The following is a 24558-nucleotide window of genomic DNA, read 5'->3' as shown; positions in this document are numbered from 1 at the left end:
CATGTTGACCAGAGCAGCACGATGCATTTGTGAAAACCAAAAATGTTTAGTCCTGTTCCCATTAAAAAACTTTTCCAACAAAAGTTAACACTTTATGCCAAAGGTGGGCTGGAGAGATGGCTTAGTGGTTAAGGCGTTGACTGCAAAGCCAGAGGACCAAGGTTCAATTCCCCAGGACCCAAATAAACCAGATGCGCAAGGTGACGCCCTGGTGCACCCATTCTCTCTCCTCCCCTCCTCTCCTCCCTCTTTCTTTATCTTTTTCAAATAAATAAAGTATTTTTAAAACTATGCAAAAGAGGGCTGGAGAGATGGCTTAGCGGTTAAGCGCTTGCCTGTGAAGCCTAAGGACCCTGGTTCGAGGCTCGGTTCCCCAGGTCCCACGTTAGCCAGATGCACAAGGGGGCACACGCGTCTGGAGTTCGTTTGCAGAGGCTGGAAGCCCTGGCGCACCCATTCTCTCTCTCTCCCTCTATCTGTCTTTCTCTCTGTGTCTGTCGCTCTCAAATAAATAAATAAAAAATTTAAAAAAAAATTATAAAAACTATGCAAAAGAGCTTACAACTTAGAAAGTAACTTTGTATTCAAATACAGTCTCTCTGTTTTTTACTAGGGAATCCTAGGTCTACGGCAGATTTTTACAAGAATTTTTTTCTTAAATACAGCAGGACACAGAATAACTTGCTTATACTGATGGTGGTTTGATAAAATCATATTTTCATCTGAAAGTTACTTGATTTTACAGGAAAGGTAACAGTTATTCTGGTTGCAGAATGGTACATATGTGTGGAAGAGTCTAAACCATCTTCAGCTCTTACCATATGCTTCTGACATTTGGAGTGTTGAAACTGTAGGTTAGCGTACAGCAACTGACAGCAGAGCTGCCCTCAGGACCATCATGCCAAGTAAGGAGGGACCAAATAGAGAGGAAATATATTTTAAAGATTTTCTGTGTTCTGTAGAAAAAAAAGGTATTTAATCTGTAGATCAAACCAAAGGAAGCATGAAATTGTGTGTCAAAGTTGTTGCTGAGTTTATATCTGCCCAAGAAAAGATTCTGGCTCTGGTAAAGGCAACTTGAGTATGTGCAGTCTATCAAGACTTTCTTTTAGCATCACAGGTGTTGAAAAGTAGAATGGGGAACCATCCCATGTTAAAATTTTAACTAATGCTGACAAGACTAAACTGTTCATACCTTTGTGTAGTATAACAGAGATGCCCTTCTTTTCTAAAATAGCTTATGATAAGTTTTTGTTTTATATCTTTTACTCACTAGTTATTAAATCGGACTATAAGTATTACTTTAAAAAGTCCAGACTGGATCAAAAATTTGGAAGAAGAAATGAGCTTAGAGAAAATTAGTGTCACCTTGCCTTCATCAGCAAGTTCCACCCTCCTTGGTGAAGATGCAGAGGTGACAGCAGATTTCGACATGGAAGGTTTGTTCACTGAACACATTGATCCTGTAGTGTAAAAGACATCTCCTTCCCATTACTAAAGTTCTTTACTGGTTTTTTTTCCGTGCAGGTGTGGTATGTATATGTGTTTGTATATGTGCTGGCATGTATATGCAGGTGCATGCATGCTTGTGTGTGTGTAAGCCAGAGAACATCCTCAGGTGTTATCTTCAGGCACACTGTCCACCTCTTTGTGAGACAGGTCCTCTGATTGGCCTGGAGTTCACAAATTAGGCTAGACTGGTATTTCTGTGTCAAACACCTGACCAGAAGCAGCTCATGGGAGGAAAGGATTGACTTCAACTTAGAATTTTGAGGGAAATTTTCATCAAGGTGGGAAAACATGGCAGAGCAGACAGCTGGCTCACATCCTGTCAGTGTGGAAGAGTGAACTACCTGTAACCAGTGGGGCTGAACTTATAAATCTCAAGGCTTGCCTCGACAACACATCTCCTCCAGCAATCTTTACCTTCCAGAGGCTCTACAGCTTTCCCACATTGCCACCAGCTGAAGACCAAGTATTCAAAACACATGACACTTTGTTCATATCACCACAATAACTAGCTAGTGAGCTCCAGGGATCCACCTGTCTCTGCCTCCTCAGCACCGTGTTATAGTCATAAGCTACTATGCCTGTCGTTTACATAGATCCTGGGATCAAACTCAAGTTCTGATGCTTTCAAAACAATCACTTCACCAAATGAGCTATCTCCCCAATCTATCACTAAACTAGTATCCTAGTTTATTTTTCTCCTTGAGACACATAAGTATTAATTAGGATTCATTTTTATAGTACTATGTTTATTTTGCTTAGACTTTATATTTTCTATTCTGCCATGTAAATATTAGTACCTTTGCAAGTGTTTGTATTCTTGTGAGATAAAAAGCACAACTTGGCAATTTTTGTGCTGTTTGGTGCCAACATTTATAGTTAAATAGAAGTTCCAAGTGATTATTCTGAAAGCAGAAATAAATCCATAATAATTACTATAAGAGAATATGTTTCAAAGTAATCTAGAAAGATTCAAAGTGTCTAGAGCCACATTTGTTTGAAACATGGTCATTTGAAGTTTAGAATTTGGGACAAGTTATATGGATACCACACTTTCCTTAACCTGATTTAAAAATGCATTTCCATGGGATATATTTTATAATCATGGAAAATGTTAATAAAAATTAAAAAAAAGAATAAAAGGAACATCTCATAAAAAAAATAAAAATAAAAATGCATTTACTTTCTAACACTACTCACTATATCATGCTAGCATTTTTTTTTTTCATTAAAATGCAAACCTTAGTGGCTGGAATGTAACTGTGTGGTAGGGATGATTGAGTATAAAACGGTCTCTATAGCTTCAAATGTTTGTGATTAAGCACCTGTCTTAGTCCCCTGCTGGTGGGACACTTGGGAGGTGAAGCCTTGCTAGAAGGAGGTATGTTGCTAGGGGCAGACCTTGGGATTTATTAGTTCAGCCCATTATGTATCAAAGCTAGCTTGCTCAGACTGCTCTCACTCTGCTGCTGATATATGATGGATATGAGCCAGTTGCCATGCTTACTCCCCATGTTGAAGCTTCTCTTCAAAACTGTCAGTCTGCAATAAATCCTTTGCTCCCATAAGCTGTTTCTGGTCAGACGTTTTGTCCCATCAACAAGCGGATAACTACTACAGAGGTAGGGCACATACTTAAGTGTGTACAAGGCCCTGGGTTCAATATCCAGCACCTACCCAAAATTGATACCTTAGTTTGTAAGAATAGCAGTGTGGCTTATTATGTTGCTATTATTAGGTATAACTAGCTTCCACATTCTTTGGTTATTTACTTGGTCTACATATATGTATTTAGGACCTTTATGTACCAGGAATTTATTTTGGTTCATGGTGTCAGAAGGTTCAGTACCTGGTCACTTAGCCCCGTGCATTTGAGTAGAACATTATGGTGGATGCAGCATGTAATGGTAGCTGATAATTCGTTTAGTGGGCAGGAAACAGAAAAGGGGGGTGTACAGGAAAAGGCCAGGGCAAGATATAAGCCCCAGAAACAAGCCCTTAGTGACCTTCCTACAACAAGGTGACACTACTTTTCACCACCTTCTATAATGCCATTGTATTATAAATCTGCCAAGGGATTAATTTATTTCTTATGTCAGACCTAATTGTCTCCAGATACTCTCTCAGACACATCCAGAGGTTTGCTTTGCTGATAGCTTAGGTGTTTCTTGAGTCAAGTTGAAAAAAGGTTGACAATTAACACTAATTAGGTGCTGGGACTTCAATAACTATGTAAAACTCTTGTGTCACTGGATGTTTTACACAAGTATGCAGGTAATTGCAATAAAAGAGCATCATTTTGATCATGGATGGCAGGAGAACTCCCCAGTGTGGATCTGAGGAGGACTTGGGCAAGTTTTCCCAGAGGAATTGAAATTTAAGTTGAGAATCTGAAGACAAAATTGAATCAGACTGTAAGAGGGAGGAAGCACCTGTGGCAGGGCGAGCGCCTGGTTGGTTACACAGGTGTGTTTAGGACAGAGAAAACGGAGGAGGAGAAACAGGAGAAAAAGGATGGAAGATAGAGTTTGTTTTGGACATGTTGGTTTGAGATGACTGAGTTTAAGTGGTTTGAATGTCTGCTGTTGGCTATGTAGTTCTGGAGCTCTGGAGAGAGCTCTGGACTCACAAAATGGATCCACTAGTAAGTGAAATCATAGACAATTACTTATTTAGCCCATAGAATTATATAGAGGCATGAGAGAATGAAATCAATATTGAGAAACAAAATGCAGGTCTAGGCAGAAGGCTCCTTGTGAGAGGAAAATAAAAAGTAACTAAATATGTTTAAAATGCTAGAGAAATTTATGGTCAGGAAAAAAGTATAGCCAGGAAGGAGTGGTCCAGAGCATCTTATACCTCAGAAAGATGAGGAGAGAAGAGAACAGAAACATTGTAATTTAGTAAGAGCTGTTTGGTGACCTTTCTAAAAGTAACTTTGGGGGCTGGAGAGATTGCTTAGCAGTTAAGTGCTTGCTTGTGAAGCCCAAGGACCCCAGTTCGAGGCTCAATTCTCCAGGACCCATGTTAGCCAGATGCACAAGGGGGCATACATGTCTGGAGTTCGTTTGCAGAGGCTGGAAGCCCTGGCCCGCCCATTCTCTCTCTCTCTATCTGCCTCTTCCTCTCTCTTGTCTGTCGCTGTCAAATAAATAAATAAAAATAAACAAAAAATTTTTTTAAAATAAAATAAAAGTAACTTTGGTGGTGATGAAGCCCAGTAGGTGGAGAATGTCTGTAGACAGCTGTTTAAGGTTTGGCTAAGATTGAGGGAAAAGAGAAAAGGACAGGTGCCTCATGAAGAGATTGGGAATGCAAAAACCTACTTTTCAATGGGAAAGCCTGAGAATGAACAGTGCTGATGGAAAGGTACTAGGAGGTAGGAGAAGGCTGTATTGAGGAAGGGAATGACAGAATAATAGAAGTTACTGAGAAAAGTGGGTTTTGTAGCATGCCATTCATTATCCCTGAGTATCAATTGTGATGAGACTGCAGCCTACAGGCAGTTTTGGGAGGAATAGGTCCCATCTTAAGACTCGTTCAGTATGAAGTGTAAGTTATTGAAGTCATCTATAGACGTGGGGTGATCCCAATATCAGGATAGTTGAAAAGCTTTGAGGTAAAGCTTCTGACCAGAAAGGAATAAGCAACCAGGAAATCAGTGACTAGTGACTTTGGGAGCCCAGAAGAGATTAAAATCTACAAATTTAACTTGACTCTAACCATCAAAATGGTGGAGTTTGTTCAGCAGCAACACTCAGCTGGCCAGCTACAGTAAGTGGTGGAATTGAAGCAGGACGTAAGTTCGTCAAGTATGGGCAACAGGAGAATCATGAAGTAGAGGAATGGCTGAGTAAAAAGCCCTATAGCCTGAAGCTAGACACAGGAGATCCCATATTAGATAGGTGTTAAAATGAGAGGGATAAAGCCCTCGGAGGCCAGAGAGTTAGCTCAGTTAGTAAAGTGCTTGCACATGAGGACATGCGTGATTCCCCAGAAACCACGTGAACAAGCTGAGTGTGGTAGTATGTGTTTATATAGTTAATTATTTTTTCATGGTTGGGACAAAAAAAAAAACAAAAAAAACACCTGACCAAAGACAGCTTAGGAAAGGAGTTGATTTCAGCTCATAATTCTAGAGGATGGAGACCATCACAGGAGAGAAAGCATGGCAGGACCAGGAAACATGTCCTATCGTGACAACAGCAAGGAGGAAGTAAAAAGACCAATGAATGCTGGTGCTCAGCTAACTTTCTCTTTTATTCCGTCCAGGGTCTCAGCCAATTAGGGTGGGTCCTAATCTAGAAAATCTTAACAAAGATGGCAAGAACTTTGCCTCTAACAGAGATACCAAGAGATTCATTTCTATGATGTTTCTAAACCCTGTGAAATTGATAACAGAGTTGTAACCCCAGAACTGCGGAGGTAGAAACAGGCAGATATATGGGCTCGCTGCCTAGGCAGTCTAGCCTAATTCACAAGCTCCAGACTAGTGAGAAACTCTGTCTCTAAAAAGAGTGGTCACGTTCCTGAGGAATGGCACTTGAGGTGGTCCTCTGGTCACACATCCCACACATGTGCAGCCAGGCACACAGATGTTAAAAGGAAGAGGAACATAAGGACTGGTAGGAGGTGACCAGCACGAAGTGCTCCAGGTGAGACTCTCAGGCAGTACAGTTTGAGAGTGTGCTGCCTGCAGTAGAGGCAGGAGCAGGGCATGTAAGTCACTCAGTGGATTGTCCATGATGACTGAAATGCACAGATGGGCGATAGGACCCGCTTAGGCCTGTGCTCCTGCTTAGTCCTTAGTGGACATGCGACGTGACCGGAAGGGTGGTAGTTGAAGATGTCTGAAGAAGGTGGGGCAGGTGGTATTGTACAAATTTATTTTTTTAATTTATTTTTATTTCTTTGGCAGAGGGTGGGGGAGGCAAAGAATGGACACGCCAAGGCATCCAGCTGCTGCAAAAAAAACTCCAGATGCATATGCCACCTTATGCATCTGGGTTACATGGGTCCTGAGGAATCAAACTTGGGTCCTTTGGCTTTGCAGGCAAGCGCCTTAACTGCTAAGTCAGCTCTCCATCCCGTATCATAGAAACTTCTAATGGCATAGCACTAGAGAAATAGGACTTGGACTTCTTATTCAGGGAGGGACGTTAACTGTTCTGATGGGGAATCCTGTTGCACAGGGCACACTGAACCCACTTACTAGCCCTAAGGTAAGTGAAGCTGAGAGCTCATGGGAGAAAGTTCAGTTTTAGATTTTTTTTTTTTATGTGAGAAGCAGAGAGAGAGAGAGAGAGAGAGAGAGAGACAGAAAATGAGAATGGGCGTGCCAGTGCTTCCAGCCACTGCAAACGAACTCCAGACGCGTGCTCCACCTTGTGCATGTGCCTTGTATGGGTCCTGGGGAATTGAACATGGGTCCTTTGGCTTTGCAGGCAAGCACCTTAACCACTAAGCAGTCCCCCCAGCCCAAGAGTTCAGCTTTTAAAAGGTGGTCTATATTGGGTGGCAAAGCTTGAAGTAGAAGATTTCTGATGAGTGTATAGCTGTCCAAAAGTTTGTCTATGTAAAGCTGGACCTAGATTGGGTAGTTAGTGTGGGCATTTCCACAGAGCCCAAGGGCACAGGCTTGGAAAGAACAGTGTCAGCCTCTAGTCTGCCCCCACTGCACCAGCTGCTCAGGGAATAAGTTGTTAGTGCCACCCCAAGCACTGGTACTGTAATGCAGTAGATGTTATTACATCTTCTCTAAGAACGTTTGTATTGATTCTGATTTGGACACTTGGCAAGTCTTTTACTCATGTCTGCTTGCTTATTATATGTGTGTTGTGTCGGCAGTGATTTAATGTTGAACTTGTACATTTTAGCAGCCCTAAAAATAATCTGAGTTCAGATGGCGGCATCTTCAGTGTGTCTGCCTTTCCTTAGGCGACGTCGATGACTACGGCGCTGACGTGGAGGAGCTCCTTCCTCAGCACCTGCAGCCGTCCTCAAGTTCTGGCCTTGGCACGTCTCCAGGTTCTTCTCCCCGGACCAGCCCCTGCCAGTCACCTACAATATCAGAGGGTCCTGTACCTTCCCTTCCCGTCAGACCCAGCCGAGCACCATCAAGAACTCCAGGGCCCCCAAGTTCTCAGAGTGCGTGTTTTACTTGAAAGCTTTGTTTGACTTTCTCTAGCCACTGTGTTTGACTTTGGAGGACCATTATTGTTTAGTTTTTGAGCCCATGTACTGACTGTCCTGCTCACAAAAGAGGAGGCATTGTTCTCCTGTTAGTGGGGCAGAGTGTTGTGGGGTTTTTTTTTGGGGGGGAGGCAGAGGGATGAGTAGGTAGGGTCACCCTCTAGCCCAGGCTGACCTAGAACTCACTCTGTAGCTCAGCCTGGCCTCAAACTTAGAAAATCCTCCTACTTCAGCCTCCTGAGTGATGAGATTAAAGGCCTGCACCACCACACCCAACTTAGATGAGAGTGTTTATAGCTCCTTCTTCTGTGTGGTTAGGCTTGTCTCTTTCTGTTGTATGGTAAGTTTCCCTAGCTAGTGGACTTTTCTTTCTCTTCTCTTTGCCTGCCAGCAGGTTGTACTGACTCAACTTTGTGCCTTCTTAATAAAGCCATTTAATAAATCAGCTTTCAGGACTTGAGCCTAGAGGAGAAGTCGACATAGAGGTAGCACCATTGCAGCCATGGTTGCAGGGAGAGCGCAGTGGTACACTGCTGTTTTATACTTAATATGTATACTACTTCTCTAGTGGACCAATTGCTTAAAATAGCAAAATAGAACACTGTACATATATGTGTCGTATGTTCTTTCCAGCCAGCATGAAGTTGCTCTTTCCTATGCAACTTTCTTAGGTTCTCCTGTTGACGCTCAGCCAGCCACACAGCTGCAGCAGAAAGATTCATCTCAGACCTTAGAGCCCAAGAGGCCGCCCCCTCCCCGCCCAGTTGCTCCTCCTGCACGTCCTGCCCCACCACAGAGGCCACCTCCACCTTCAGGTAACCAGCCACTCGTACCATGTCTGCTGTATTTTAAATGCTCCTCTACCTTATTATGTTTCATGTTTTCATGTAGCAAGCATCAGGATTTTAATTGTTGTGTTGTTTTTAAAAAAATCATTGTTTCTACTCAGCTTTTCTCAAAAGAACGTGGTAGGAACTACAGGACAAATAAGATGTGTCTGCCTAATACATTAAGCATGTCAGTAGCAGAGATGCTTATTTGAATTTTGCTAATTTGATGTAATGGTCATGTTACATATTTATAGTTGAAAGTAGGTTTACTTTCTTTTTAAAAAGTCCTCATTTGACCCCTATAAAAATCATTAAAATTCACTAATTTCTATAAAATATATTAATAGGACTAAAGAGCATATACATTTTAATGTTAAATAAAGTTCTTTGAATGTTCCTTCTAAACATGTTGGTCAGATTGTAGGAGCATATGCATTGAATAATAGCTTTTTAATAGTCTCTACTTATATATAATTCCTATGTGATATTTGACATCATGACGACTATAGCAGATCTTGACATTTCAACTCTGTTTGATGTCATTTCTTTTCTGCTGCACATTGCCTTATGAACTATAAGGGGCTAGGAGTCCTGCACCTGCTAGAAAAGAATTTGGAGGTAACCATTTACATTTGCTAACATATATGAATGCTCATTGCTGATATTTTGAATTTTGACCTCTATAAATGACAGACATTTTAGGCATATTGGTAAAAGTCAAAATGAATGACATTTATGCTCCAAGTTTAAAAGAGCTTCAAACTTCTTCTAGATTCCTGCTAAATAATGAGGCTTCTACTTCCAAGATAGACATGGTGGAACTACTTCGCAAAATCGAATATGCTTTTTTAAATTTATTTACTTATTGAAGACAGAGAGAGAGAGAGAGAGAATGGGCATGCCAGGGCCTCCAGCCACTGCAAACAAACTCCAGACACATGTGCTACTTTGTGCATCTGGCTTACGTGGGACCTGGAGAATCGACCCTGGATCCTCAGGCTTCACAGGCATGCACCTTAACCGCTAAGCCATCTCTCCAGCTGAATATACTTGTTTTGAAAAAAATACATTTGATTTGGTTGTAAAGATTTCATTTTGTCAGGTTACCGTGGTCACAGATTCAGGCTCAGTGGATACAGAACATTTCCCGAGTGTATGGTTAGTGAATGCAGTACATTCTTTCTCTAGTGGGGGCACTTTGTGTATTAGAAGGGTTCCTAGGAGTGTGCCTTAAGCGGAAAATAACTATGTGAACTTTACCTTCACTTTGCCTTTTGCCTCATTTGCTTATGCAAGACCTATTATTTCTTCTTTCAACAGGGAAAATTTTTTTAATGGACTCCTTTGTTTAAAATGTAATGTTTTGGTTTTCATAAAATCGTATCAGATCTAGGAATGTAACAGTGTGGTATTGTGCTTGTCTGACCAGATTCAGTGCCCAGTACTAAGGGGGTGGGGCAGTAAAAATGCACAAGTCTCAGTTTGAAGGAGTCAGTTGATGAGAGCCTTTAATCTAAACCTCAATAAAAGATGAGGAAGAAAAAAAGATGAGGAGGGGCCTGGAAAAATGGCTCAGTGGTTAAGGTAACCTGGTTTGATTCTCCAGTACCTACATAAAACCAGATGCACAAAGTGGTGCATGCATTGGAGTTTGTTTGCAGTGGCTAGATGCCCTGGCACACCCATTCTCCTTCTACCCATCTCTCTCTTTACAAGTAAATAAATAAAATATTTTTTAAAGAAAGACAAGGTCAAAAAACAAAAAAGAAGAAGAAGAAGCCGGGTGTGGTGGTGCACACCTTTAAGCCCAGCCCTTGGGAGGCAGAGGTAGAAGGGTCGCCATGAGTCCGAGGCCACCTGAGACTACATATGACTTCCAGGTCAGCCTATCTCAAAAAAAAAAAAAAAAAAGCAAACAAAAAAGAACAAGGAAGATGTCCCAGTTCTTCAGAAGAGCTTGTACAAATCCAGCACTAACATTCCTGAGGACAACTGGCCATCCACAGTAGGTGTTTCTGTTCTAGCTACCTAATCATGTTATTGACCAAGTAAGGGTCAGTTACTACAGACAGACACTGCTTTTGTGTAGATTTCTATGACCTTATATAAGCATAGCTAAATTATTTGAGCACTATGGCTTCCACAAATGCATAGGTGATAATTTTTCCATTGACTTGTAGAAAACCTTATCATTTCAGATTCTTGCTTTTATTTATATTTTCATGATAAATTTTACTTATTTTCTGCTTTAATTAGGAACAAAAATTGGTAGAAAATTAGTATTAAAATTTAATAGTGGCCAGGCTTGGTAGCACACACTGTTAGTCCCAGCACTCAGGAGGCAGAGGTAGCAGGATTTTTGAGTTTGAAGCCAGCCTGGGGCTACAGAGTTCCAGGTCAGTCTGGCCAAGAGTGAGACCCTACCTTTAAACAAACAAAAAATGTAATTGTGAAAAGATGTATTATATTAACAGTCTAGTATCTTATGTAAAATTGTTTTAATTTTAAAAATGCACCGGGCATGGTGGCACACACCTTTAGTCCCAGTACTTGGGAGACAGATGGAGAAGGATTGCCGTGAGTTCAAGGCCACCATGAGAGTACATAGTGAATTCAAGGTCAGCCTGGACTAGAGCAAAGTCCTGCCTCAGGAACAACAACAAAAAAAGCTTTCTTCATACTTCATTTGTAGGTACTAACAACATATTTTATTCCATAGCCAAAAATCTTTTAAGACAGTAACCATGGAAAAAATAATAATACTCCAATTTTTAATGTAATACATCAAAAACTCACTCTAAGAGATCAAAGTAATTTCTAAAATCTCAAAATGAAGTTGAAATTTATGGCTTTTTCGCTTTTTGACTGTCAAGTAATGGAGCTTGTATTAGTAACTTTTTTCTAAATGTAAGGAATGAGATGATTATAAAACAAAGACATGCATTAAACATTTACCACTTCCTACTGTTAGAAATCTTATATATGAAAAGGAAGTTGTTTTCCCACTTCTTTTAGATTGGAGGGAACTTTGGGTTCAGCATCTAAAATTACTTTGGTTTGTATTGATATCTTCAGAGCCACTTAAAGCAATGAAAGCGCCCTTGTAGAGAAATAACTATGTGCTTGCCTTCCTCCTGTGCTGTGGGCTCCGAGCAATATGTATAGCTTTTGTTCTTTCTCTGAAAAGGTACTGGAGCCCCTCCCAGTCCTGGGGTAGTTAGGAGAGAGATGGAAGGTAATAACATTTTGCATTATAGAAATGGTCCTCACTTTATTTCTAAATGTCAGCTCCTCCAGTGTTTAAACACATACTAAATCTTTTCATAGTAAATGTCCCCTCCTCCTCTTTACATATACTTTGTATTTTTTTTCATTCTGTGTTGTGTGTGGAGTTTCTAATGGTTGTTCATTTAATTTCCTTGAGATTCCTGTGTTGTTTATGCTGTTTCATATATATAGTTCATTCATACATAGGTTGTGAAATTACTGTTTAAAGAATGCCTTCATTTTTCTCCAGAATAAGTCACATGTTAAGAAATATTCTTGATTAATGTGAAGTTTTAAAAGCTAGTAACTATACTTAAGGTCATGAATATAGTATTTGTAAGCCAGATGTGATAGCGCACACCTTTAATCCCAGCACTGGGGAGGCAGAGGTAGGAGGATCACCATGAGTTCAAGCTCACCCTGAGACTCCATAGTGAATTCCAGGTCAGACTGGGCTAGAGTGAGACCCTACCTCAAACAAAACAAAACAAAACAAAAAGAATATATAGTATTTGTGTTTGATTTTAGATAACATCAGTGTTTCTAACTATTTTGACACTGGACTATAACATTTGTTTAAAAAAATTAAAACTATAGATCATTTGTTAAAGTTCCAGTTATTTAATGGCCTGATACCTTTCATGAAACAATGTTACTTGAATTTCTTTCCAAAATGATGTTTGATAGTTCATCTACTCCTTTGTCCCCAAGTAGTTTTCATTTTCTTAAGCTTTGTTCCTAATGATACAATAATACACTGCCTTCCTTAAGGCAAATATTTGATAAGTATGTATATACCCATCTTCTGTTTTGATCCTGGTATTCTGTTATAGAATCCAGAAGATCTTACCATAATTTTCTCCACAATAATGCCTGTAGGGTAAAGACCTAAAATGGTGTTACTAGGAGCTATTTAGGAACTTGAAAAATACAGCCCTGCATGTGGCTCAGGAGCCATTTATCTGCCAAGCTCTAAGGGCCAGCTGACCAAATGTTGTCAGGGTTCCTAGAGAGAGCTCTGTGATGACTATCACCCCATGAATGAGGAATCAGGCTAAGAGTTAAATTTGTCTCCCATAAATCAGGTCTCTCTAGTATTCTAATTTTTTGTTTTTATCTGAAGCTAAATACTTGTTTGGACACATCTCATGCCCTCACTTCTGCTAGTAATGGAACAGAACAGATAATTGATGCTATGCATTATTTGTTTTATTGTTTACTTACAACTAATTTTTTCCCTTCCTGCTTCAAAGCACCCAAAAGCCCTGGGACAACACGGAAAGATAATATAGGTAAAAACACTTGAATGTAGTTACTTACCTTTAAAAGTGCACCATGAAATAGACACTTGAATGAAAGTAAATGGTTTGCTTCTTTTAATTCTTCTGCTTTCCTTATAATTAAATACCCAATGTGGTAACATTTTTGCAGGACGCAATCAGCCTTCTCCTCAAGCAGGATTTGCAGGTCCAGGGCCAGCTGGACACAGTGCAGCCAGACCGGTCAGTAACACCGAGCCTAGGAGCCAGTGGGCATGTTGGTTCTGGGTTTCAGTTTGCCTCTGATCTATTTGCTACCTTGGAGAAGCCCTGAGACCCTTTATAGCTTCAGTTTTTTCAACTCTTACATGAAGGAATTGATCATCTCTAACATTTAACATATCCTTCAAATAAACCTATTTGGATAAAAGTAACATATAATTATTGTTGTTAAATAATATCTTAATGTCTCAGAATATGTGGGGGTAGCTATTTAGCATGTTATCTAGCAATCCTTTAATAAGAAGGGTTTTAATTAGCATCAAAATTATAATAGCATATAAAACTGGTTCTGAAGATATTGAAAATAGGAAATCAGATGGCTTATAAGATTCCTCAAGAACCCATGTCTTTCTGTATATTTATCACATGTTATATTATATGCATAATTTTCCACTTATGTAAATAAAATTTTCAATGATTTATAACAGGCAGTGAAAAAAAAAAGAGGAAATGCAACCCAGTAATCATTCAGGCTAGTCTAGCATTGATCAGTATCTGAAGAGTAAGAAAATCAAGGTTGTGGGACCCTTAGAGATTCATTCTCATAAAAATCGTAATATTTTGTGTTTTGTAACTTTCTACTTAAGTTGAAGGCACCTTTCCATTTACTCAACTATGTTCAAATTAAAATGTCTTTAGAATATACCTAAACATAGCTATTCCTAATTCTGTGTGACACATATATGCAACATCATGTGCTTGGAGGTCAGAGGACAACTGTTGGGTGTCCATCTTTACCTTCAATGCCCTTTGGGTCAGGATCTGCTGTCCACCACTGCTTTTGTCAGGATAACTGGTCCCCACGCTTACTGTGTCTGCCCACTTCTCACCTGTAGGCATGGCTGGTGTTAAAAATGCTTGTCTTCAGCTGGGCTCACGCCTTTAATCCCAGCACTTGGGAGGCAGTGGTAGGAGGATCGCCGTGAGTTCAAGGCCACCCTGAGACTACATAGTTAATTCCAGGTCAGCCTGGACCAGAGTGAGACCCTACCTCGAGGAAAAAAAAAAAAGCTTGTATGGCATTTCCTTATCCACTGAACCGTCTCCCCAGCCCCTCTCACTCTCTTGTCAAGAATGGGAAAACTGGGCTGGAGAGATGGCTTAGCGGTTAAGCGCTTGCCTGTGAAGCCTAAGGACCCCGGTTCGAGGCTCAGTTCCCCAGGTCCCACGTTAGCCAAATGCACAAGGGGGCGCACGCATCTGGAGTTCATTTGCAAAGGCTGGAAGCCCTGGTGCGCCCATTCTCTCTCTCTCCCTCTATCTGTCTTTCTCTCTGTGTCTGTCGCTCTCAAATAAATTAAAAAAAAAAAAAGAATGGGAAAACTGGGGCTAGAGAGATAGCTTAGCAGTTAAGGTGCTTGCCTCCAAACTCAAGGGACCCAGGGTCAACAGGACCCACATAAGCCAGATGCACAAAGTGGTGTTTGCATCTGGAGTTTGTTTACAAAGGCTGATGAGGCCCTGGCATTCCCATATTCATTCATTCATATTCTCTCTCTCTCTCTTTCTCCCTCAAATAAATAAAATAAAATAAAATAAGTGGGAAAGCTGCCATGTATTGATTCTACTACACTTCCCACAGAACTTTTCTTTGTGTACTGTAAGAATAGAAAAGCCAGGAATTTTGTGAGGTTAGAAGTTCATGTTAACACCAAACATAATGACTTATACATGTTATACTAGCATTTGGTATGATGTTAATGTACAAAGGTTACTGTGAGTTCAAGGCCACCTTGGTCTACTTAGTGTATGTCAGACCAGCCTGGGGCTACAGTATCTCAGAAAACAAACAAACCAAAAAAAAAAAAAAAAAAGTCACATTAACTTTGGCTTCAAACAAGTATTATGGGCTGGAAGCCTTCAGCAAGCCCATGAAAATAGGAAACATTTTTTTATCACTGTCTCTTCTGAAATGTTCAGTTTGGAAGATTGAGTTGGTCATTCAAGAGTTTTATTTTCATGTTTAAAAAAATACAAGCCAGTGGCTAGAGACATGGCTTAGCTGTTAAGGTGCTTGCCTGTAAAGCCAAAGGACCCAGGTTCAAATCCCCAGTACCCATGTAAAGCCAGATGCACAATGATGCATGCGTCTGAAGTTTGTAGTGGCTAGAGGCCCTGGTGTGCCCATTCTCTCTTGAGTAAATAAATAAAATATTTTTTAAAGATTCTAAAAACTAAGACTATGTAAGCTAGGCATGGTGGCACACAACTTTAATTCCAGCATTCAGGAGGCAGAGGTAGGAGGATCACTATGAGTTCAAGGCCAGCCTGGGACTACAGAGTAAGTTCCAGGTCAACTTTGGCTAGAGTGCGACCCTACCTCCAAAAAAGAAAAATTTTGAGCTGGAGAGATGGTATAGTGGTTAAGGTGCTTGCCTGAAAAGACTAAAGACCCAGGTTTAATTCCTCAATAACCCAGATACACAAGGTGGTGCATCTAGAGTTCGTTTGCAGTGGCTTGAGGCCCTGGCAAGCCCATTCTCTTTCTCTCTCCTTCCCTCCCTGCCTCTCTCTCTTTTTTCTTTCTTCTCTCTTTCTTTCTCTCACACACAAAATAAATATTTTTAAAATTTTTACCTGGCATGGTACACGCCTTTAATCCCAGCACTCGGGAGGCAGAGGTAGGAGGATCGCCATGAGTTCAAGGCCACCCTGACACTGCATAGCGAATTCCAGGTCGGCCTGAGCTAGAGTGAGACCCCCACCTCAAAATTACACATAGGCACAAAGGTTGTTCTGAGGTCCTTAATTTGTCAATCATGTATGTCTGCACCTGCTCCTGTCTCTTTCTGAGGCAGTGTTGCACATACATGATCAAGGTCCCTGGCTCTGCACACAGCTAACCAGATTTGAGTTTAGACCTGGTGCTATTTCTGTGTAGGGCCTTCTTTAAGGCATAGGCATTTCTTCATTTTAATTTAAAATATGAATGATTAGGTTGGAGAAATGGCTCAGCCATTAGAAACTTTTGCTTGCAAAGCCTGGAGGCCTAAGTTCAAACTCCAGCACTCAACTAAAGCCAGATGCACAAAGTATCATGTGCATCTGCAGTTTGCTTGCAGTGGCAGGAGGCCCTGGTGTGTACATCACTCTGTCTGCCTCTTTCTGTCTCTCTCAAAAAAAAATTTTTTTAATAAAATATGAATGATAAAATTGTATGAGGATGGCTGGAGAAATGGCTTAGCAGTTAAGCGCTTGCCTGTGAAGCCTAAAGACCCCAGTTCAAGGCTTGATTCCCCAAGACCCACATTACCCAGATGCACAAGGGGGCGCACGTATCTGGAGTTCATTTGCAGTGGCTGGAGGACCTGGCGCACCCATTCTCTCTTTCTCTCTCTCTCTCTCTCTCTCTCTGTATGTTGCTCTCAAATAAAAAAAATAAACAAAAAACTTTAAAAATATTGTATGAGGACATTTTGAAGGTTAAATAAAAATACCTATATGGTGTCTAACAATGACTGACACACAATAAACTCTCAAAAATAAAAAAAGAAGGCTGGAGAGATGGTTTAGCGGTTAAGCGCTTGCCTGTGAAGCCTAAGGACCCTGTTTCAAGGCTCGACTCCCCAGGACCCACATTAGCCAGATGCACAAGGGGCCGCACATGTCTGGAGTTCATTAGCAGTGGCTGGAAGCCCTGGCGTGCCCATGCTCTCTCTCTCTTCTCTTCTCTTCTCTTCTCTTCTCTTCTCTTCTCTTCTCTTCTCTTCTCTTCTCTTCTCTTCTCTCTCTCTGCTTGCAAATAAATTAATTTTAAAAAATAAAATAAAAAAAGGAAAATTTTAGAGCCAGGTGTGGTGGTGCACGTCTTTAATCCCAGCACTCAAGAAGCAAAGGAAGGAAGGTTATCAAGAGTTTGAGGCCATCCTGAAACTACATTGTGAATTCCAGGTCAGTCTGAGCTAGAGTGAGACCCTTCCTCGAAAAACCAATATAAAAAGAAAACAGGAAGATTTTAGACTATGTCACTGTTTAACTACAAATTAAAATGACAGGATGGGGCTGGAGAGGTGGCTTAGCGGTTTAGGTGCTTTCCTGCAAGGCCTATGGACCCATGTCCAATCTCTCTCCAGATCCCACGTAAGCCAGATACACAAAAGTGAGGCAAGTGCAAGGTTGCACATGCCCACTAGGTGGCACAAGTGTCTAGAGTTCAATTGCAGTAGCTGAGGCCCTGGCACACCACTTCTTATATTCTCTTGTTTTTGCTCTTGTCTAAAAAATGGGGGATGGGGAGATGGAGTTTGGTGGGCTGGTGAAATGGCTTAGCGGTTAAGGCATTTGCCTATGAAGCCTAAGGACCCCAGTTTGAGGTTCGATTCCCCAGGACTCACATAAGCCAGATGCATAAGGGGGTGCATGTGCCTGGTTCCTTTGCAGTGGCTGAAGGTCATGGCATGCCCATTCTCTTCTTTCTATCTGCCACTGTCTCTGTCTCTCGCAAATAAATGAATAAATAAATAACATGCAATTTTAAAAAAAGATGGAGTTTAGAAAGATCGCTTACTAAAGACATTTGTTTCTGTTCATTTCCCCAGTACCCACGTAAAGCCAAATGCACAAAGTGACAAACGCATCTCAAGTTGGTGTATAGTGACAGGGGCCCTAGCTTACCCGTTCTTTCCCACTCCCCTCCACTCTGTGTGTGTGCTTCTCAAATAAGTAGTTTTTCTTTAAATGACAAGATAAAAAAGCACCAGAAAGCAAAATAAATAAGGTTCAAAGCAAATGTTTTCCCAGAATCTTCCTGTTGAAAATGAATATCTCACGTGTATTTCCCATCTGTAGACAATTCCACCACGTGCGGGAGTGATCAGTGCTCCCCAGAGCCAGGCTCGGGCATCTGCTGGAAGGCTAACTCCTGAAAGCCAAAGCAAACCCCCAGAGGCATCGAAAGGTAGGCACTGTTAGAAATAAGTGCCAGTGCTGCTCTGTGTCTTCTCTTTCGCTTCCTTTTCCCTTCTATCATTCCACCTTTTCAAAAGACCCAACTTCTTCAGACAGGAATATTTCTTTCCTCCTTATGCTACTAGAAATGAGGCTATTTGTTAGGGGAAAAAGAAAGAAAAACAACAAAAGACAGAAAAGCCTTGGTTTTCTGGAGCACAGCTAACATGTTAACCATTGGTGTTTTAGGTTCAGCTACCCTTCCGGAACCACTGAAGCCTCAGACTGCTTTTCCTCTGCAGCCTTCCCTGCCCCCGCCTGCTCAGAAGTTGCAGGAGCCTCTTGTCCCCACAGCAGCACCTATGCCTCCATCTGGCCCCCAGCCAAATTTGGAAACCCCCCCACAGCCCCCACCTCGGAGCAGGTCATCCCACAGCTTGCCTTCAGAATCTTCACCACAGCTGCAAGTAAGTGTCACCTCTGCACCAAGTGTCTCTGAAGTACATGCAGTGCAGACTTAGAACACGTTCATTTTCATTACTAGCTTTTATATGAAACTTTTCTCTTGCCATTATTAATAACACTTTGAAATATGACTTTAATAAATATCGTTTGATACTTCAAATTAATCACATAATAAGTAGTGCACACTTTGGCTATTTGGAGATTTTGAGGTGATTTAAAGTTTTTTTTTTTTAATGTGTTGCTTATATTAAAAATCCTGAGGGGCTAGAGGGATGGGTCAGTGGTTAAAGGCACTTGCTGGCAAAGCCTTATGGTCAGGGTTCAATTTCTCAGTATCCTTGTTAAACCTTGTAAAACACAAAGTGGTACATGTGTCTGGAATTCTTATGCAGTGGAAGGAGGTCTTGGCATGCCTATTTATTCCCTATCTCTCTCTCTCTCTGCCTCTTTATCTTTCAAATAAATAAATTTTTAAAAATTCTCATAGCATACTCCTAATTATATGGTTCTTTTGGATATTGTCAAATGGTTTCTTATGTCAATTTCTGAGTTTAAAATTCATTCTTGGGCTAGAGAATTGGCTTAGCAGTTTAGGCACTTGCCTGTGAAGCCTAAGGACCCAAGTTTGATTCCTCACATAAGCCAGATGCATAAGGTGGTGCATGCATCTGGAATTCATTTGCAGTGGCGAGAGGCTCTCACCCATCCATTCTCTCTGTGTATGTCTGCCTCCTTCCCTCTTTTTCAAATAAAAAAATAAAATACTTTTTAAAAGAATTACGCATAAAACTTTACAAGTTAAACACAGGTTATCTGTGCTTTCACACGTTTAGAAAAAAAATAAATGCATTCTTTAGGTAATTAATTAGTGAAGTGAACAATAATAATTTAGTGTTCTTATTGCTCAGAATAATAAGTTAGTTTGGAGAGTGGTAGATCAGTGAGTGGCCATAGACACTGCCATAGAGGTTACTTTCCTATAAACATGAGATAATTCCTCTGTTTTTCTTGATGCAAGCTTAAGTTCTTTTCTGTGTTGAGCTGGTACTGTGGTCCATGAGGTTGCAGTCATTACAAAAGCAGTTCAGGAGGTTTGGGCTTGCTGCAGTAGGTCATTCACTAAAGAAACACAAAACATCAGTCCCACCATTAGTGTCTCACAGAAAATAGGGCCATTGCCTTGGCAAGTTGAAGTCATAAGATCATGGAGACTCTTGTTCTCTGCATTATAAATACTGCTGATATAATTGTTTTAAACAGGGATAACTATCTAAATTGTTCTTTTAAAATTATTTTTATTTATTTGACCAAGAAAGAGGGGGAGAGAATGGGTATGGCAGGACCTCCAGCCACTGCAAACAAACTCCAGACGCATGCGTCCCCTTGTGCATCTGGCTAATATGGGTCCTGGGGAATCGAACCTAGGTCCTTTGGCTTCACAGGCAAACGCCTTAACCACTAAGCCATCCCTCCAGCCCTTAACTGGTTTTTAATTAAGTGCTGTGTTTTTGGTTTACATTAAATAAAATTGGTAACATGAAATTTAATCAGTATATTTGTTATCTCACTGTTAACAAGTTCTTTACATGAACATGTCATCAAAGCCCAAGAAATGTATGAAGTTTTAAAAGTCTACTATTAAGCTGGGTACGGTGATGGACACCTTTAATCCCAGCACTCGGGAGGCAGAGGTAGGAGGATTACCATGAGTTCAAGGCCAGCCTGCGAGTACATAGTAAATTCCAGGTCAGCCTGGGCTAGAATGAGACCATACCTTGGGGGGTGGGGGTGGAGTCTACTATTAAACTTTGGAAAGACTCAAAGTATAAAAATATTACATGTCCCTTGAATGTACTTTAGAAGCAATAGTTTGCATTTGTTTTTATAGACACATGGGTATGTTTGGCTAGTTGGCAGGCTGTTTCTAAGATGTTTCTGTATGTCCAAAAGCAGATGCCAAACTAAGAGTGTTAACTTGAATGCTGTTAGCAGTTGACACTCACTATGCTGTTGGTCACATTTGTGAAACCTAAAGGATTTGTGAAAAATATAAAATGTTCTTTACAGCTGATTAATAGAATAATTTTAAACACTGATGGTGCTGAAGATATATAATAATGGTAAAGGTCTTCAAGGAATAAGGCCTTTTACCTTATTTCTTTTCTCTTTGCTACTTACTTTAAGTGAGTCATGAATGTTTTCTTATTTTCTTCTGATATGTACTAATGTATTTCTAAAAACTGTAACTGGAGGCAAAAGACTTTCAAACTATCCACCTTGAGCTGTCAATTACTGTTTTAAGCTATCTTTTTCATAGTAGACATGCCAGTTAATTCTTCCTGCTCTGTCATGGCTTATATAGCCATAGACCAATATGGTAACAGAGACAGTGCTGTACTCTAAAACTTCATTAAGAAGCACTGCCCAGAAAGGCTGCAGGCTCAGTACAGAGTACCTTCTGACACATGCAATCATTGTCAAACATGATCTTCTCAGACCATTTTCCATTGATTTAATTTCTGGTTTTCATAGTAGTGAGCTTAGTAATTCCATGACCAACAGCACATGCTTTGTGTGGCCTGGTAGACAATATTCTTGAATCTTGCTCAACAAAATTAACAGATTTTCCTTTCCTTAGTCATCCAGAATTGGCATACAACTTCTCCAAACACTGTTTACATAAACACTTTTCCTTTCTAGATGGTAGAGGTAGAGGTCTCATTTACATCTGGAATGTCTTATGAAGGAGTAACTCTTGTTTCCTCCAGGGAATGTACACGTGCTGGGTGTTAAGAAGGATGGGACTTGAATACACTTTCCTTTACTTCTGTACCTTAGGAATATTGAGCCACAAGAATAATGCTACTAAGAAAATAATAGGCTGGAGAGATGGCTCAGTGGCTAAAGGCACTAGCTTGCAAAGCCTGACTACCTGGGAACAATTCCCTAGTACCCATGTAAACCAGATACACAAAGTGGCACATGCGTTTGAGGGCAGAAAACCCTGGAGTTCCCTTTTTCTCTCCTGCCCTTTCTCTCTCTCTTTCTCTCTGAAATAAATTAATAAATGCATATTTTAAAAAGAAAATAATAGGGCTGAGGAGATGGCTCAGTAGTTGAAGGTACTTGCTTGCATTGCCCTCCGACCCATGTTTGATTTCCCATATAAAGCCAGGTGCAAAAAGTGGCACATGAATCTGGAGTTTGTTGCAGCAGCAAGAGGCCCTGGTGTGCCCATTTTCTTTTTCTCTCCCTGCTCACAACTAAACTTTAAAATTTTTTAAATAAATAATACAAATTTTGAAAATTCTCTGAAGTAGATATAATTTGAAAAATACATAAAATTTTTAAATAGAACATGGTGAAATTTTAAAATATGACAAGGTTAATATTTTAGTAATGACATGAAATTGTTTTAGAATTGAACATTTTGTAATTGTTGCAAATCTTTATTGAATCGTGTCCCTGATCTCCAATTTACCTAAAACAAAAATATGCATGGACCAGCTTTCTTAATGTTGACTAAAGATGTGTACAAAAGATTTGTTTTTGTTTGTTTTTTCGAGGTAGGGTTTTACTGTAGCCCAGGCTGACCTGAACTCACTAAGTAGTCTCAGGGTGGCCTCAAACTCATGGTGACCCTCCTACCTCTACCTCCCAAGTGCTGGGATTAAAGGCGTGTGCCACCACGCCCAGCTAAAAGATGATTCTATAATTTGTCACATATCCTCTACAAAGCTTACCTTAAAGCCTCACTACTGGATCACAGTCATATGGTTATGAAGTAAACTGCAGAAGTAAAGAAAGGAAACTGAAAGTGCATGGACCTAACTGCCGGGCTGGTGTGTAGGTCAGCTGGGGGGAAGCACGCAAGATCCACTTCATATGGGCAAAATTGCCTGTTTCTATTCTCCTGGGCTATGTCAGAGCTGACACGCATGATTGAAACCTTCCACGGATGGTGACTTTAATTCACGAGCATCATATTAAAGTAAGGACCAAGATTGTAGCTCAGAGTAGTCTTTGCCAAAATGCCCAACTCTCCACATTCATCTCTAGTACTGCCAAAAAAGAAAAAAAAAAAAAAATCTCATGTTCGGTAGGCAATTTGTAATACATTTAGGGATGGCATGTATAGATTGCCAATTTTCTATACTATTTACAAATAAGCTTTTGGATTTAAAAGGTTTGCCTCACATTGCCAAATTATAGGAAGATGGTGCTTTTAAATAACAAAAATTAGTCTCTTGCATTGTTGTGCCGCCCAACTTAATATTAAGTTTCAAGATGAATTACTGATAGTGTCATCCTCCAGGCATGTGTTCAGAGTGTGCATAGAGAAGAAGGGGCAGGGATGAGGCTGTGTAGTACTGTCTGTGCTCAGGAGGTCATTGATCCCATCATAGGTGCCCCAACCTCATGAGCTCTTCTAACCCTTACAGTTTCCTCAAGGTTCTACATCCAAATATGCTCACATTAATGTCTGCAGTTTTTGGTTTTTGTTGCTGTTTTTATTTTGGAGACAATCTCACTCTGTAGCCCAAGATGGCCTGGTACTTGTTATGTAGCCCAGGCTGGTCTCAAGCGTGAGCAGTTCTTTTACCTGAGACTCCCAAGTGCTGAAATTACAGGCATGCACCACCACAGCTGTATAGGTGATATTTATTTATTTTTGAGGTATTTGGAAAGTAAGCATGCAGCCCACAACAGACTACTTAAAATATTTTGGGACTCTTAAAGCCTTTTTGTAATAACAGAACTGTGAACTCGTTAGTAATCATACTCAGAATCGAAGTTTATATCCAAAGTCAACAAAATTACAAAGGAATCTGAATATTTTTGGTTGGTTTTTTTTTTTTTTTTTTTTTACTAGTTTTCAAAGCAGGATCTCACTCCTGTCCAGGCTCATTCTGTAGTACAGGCTGGCCTCAAACTCATGGTGATGCCCCACCTTAGCCTATCAAGTGCTGGGATTACAGCTGTGAGCTATCATACCTTTGTATCCTAGGCTAGCCTCCAATTCTCTTTGTAGCCAAGGATGACCTTGAGCTTCTCTTCCTCCCGCCTTTGCCTCCTGCATGCTGGGATTACAAGTATGTGTTACCCAGCTGATGTGGTATTAGGGATCCAACCTAAGTCTTTGTACATGTTAGGAAAGCATTAGCATTCTACCAGTTGAGCTACCTCCCAGTCCAAAATTGACTTTTTAACTTACACTACAACCTGCAAGTATTGCTGCTCTTGGATTCCATTTGTAGCATAAAACTAAAAGTATTTTGATAACTGAAATATTAGGGTTGCTGACTATTCTCGAAATGTTCTCCTAACTCTTTCCTTTGATGTCTGTGTTCCCTCTTTCAAGCAGGAGCAACCATCAGGGTAACAGGTATCTGTCTATCTACCAATCTTACATGTGCTTTCATCTGTCTTCTTAGCAGATTAGATGTATGCATCTTTTGGTTCATACATCTGAAGTTTCACCCATTTTTAAGACCACTTATCCTCATTAATAAATTGTATTACCATTCCATGAAGCCTGCTTTTTCTTAGTATTTTGGATTTTTAAGTTGTTCTTGCTATTGCTTTACCATTTATTTCTTTTTTATGAACATTAACAAAACTAAAAGTGTATCTTCAAAAAGGTAAGCTTCAGGTTAGGTATATGAAAGCCTATTTGGCAAACACAAATTGGCTTTTCCTTTTTAACAGTGGCATAATTACATAAACACAAAATTCAGTGCATTTTAAGCTTTCTTTTAGGGATTTTTTTTTCAGATAGTTTCAGTAGCAAGATTATTTTTGGTAAGAAAGAATTGGTGCTTTAGGTGAAAATTAAAATTATAAGATTATTTAAAGCATCTTCCAAC

The 24558-nt window shown here is 40.3% G+C and overlaps 1 protein-coding gene across 12 annotated transcripts in view; it reads left to right on the top strand.

The window, feature by feature from the left end:
* Synj1 (synaptojanin 1) overlaps positions 1-24558 on the top strand; it is a 94941-nt gene that overhangs the window by 66173 nt on the left and 4210 nt on the right. For 3 of the 12 annotated variants that reach the window (XM_045149332.1, XM_045149334.1, XM_045149333.1), the window contains 9 exons: positions 1277-1439; positions 7447-7656; positions 8373-8516; positions 9111-9149; positions 11719-11766; positions 13052-13090; positions 13230-13300; positions 18128-18236; positions 18476-18693. In XM_045149332.1, the coding sequence (XP_045005267.1) occupies positions 1277-1439; positions 7447-7656; positions 8373-8516; positions 9111-9149; positions 11719-11766; positions 13052-13090; positions 13230-13300; positions 18128-18236; positions 18476-18693 (1041 nt within the window). Of the gene's footprint in view, positions 1-1276; positions 1440-7446; positions 7657-8372; positions 8517-9110; positions 9150-11718; positions 11767-13051; positions 13091-13229; positions 13301-18127; positions 18237-18475; positions 18694-24053; positions 24078-24558 lie in introns of all 12 variants that reach the window. The other 9 variants (XM_045149342.1, XM_045149340.1, XM_045149339.1 and 6 more) reach the window with 7 other exon arrangements.

The sequence above is a fragment of the Jaculus jaculus genome, chromosome 5, assembly GCF_020740685.1.
Source record: "Jaculus jaculus isolate mJacJac1 chromosome 5, mJacJac1.mat.Y.cur, whole genome shotgun sequence".
Taxonomy (NCBI): Eukaryota; Metazoa; Chordata; class Mammalia; order Rodentia; family Dipodidae; genus Jaculus; species Jaculus jaculus.
This window is presented reverse-complemented; position numbering and strand designations above follow the sequence as displayed.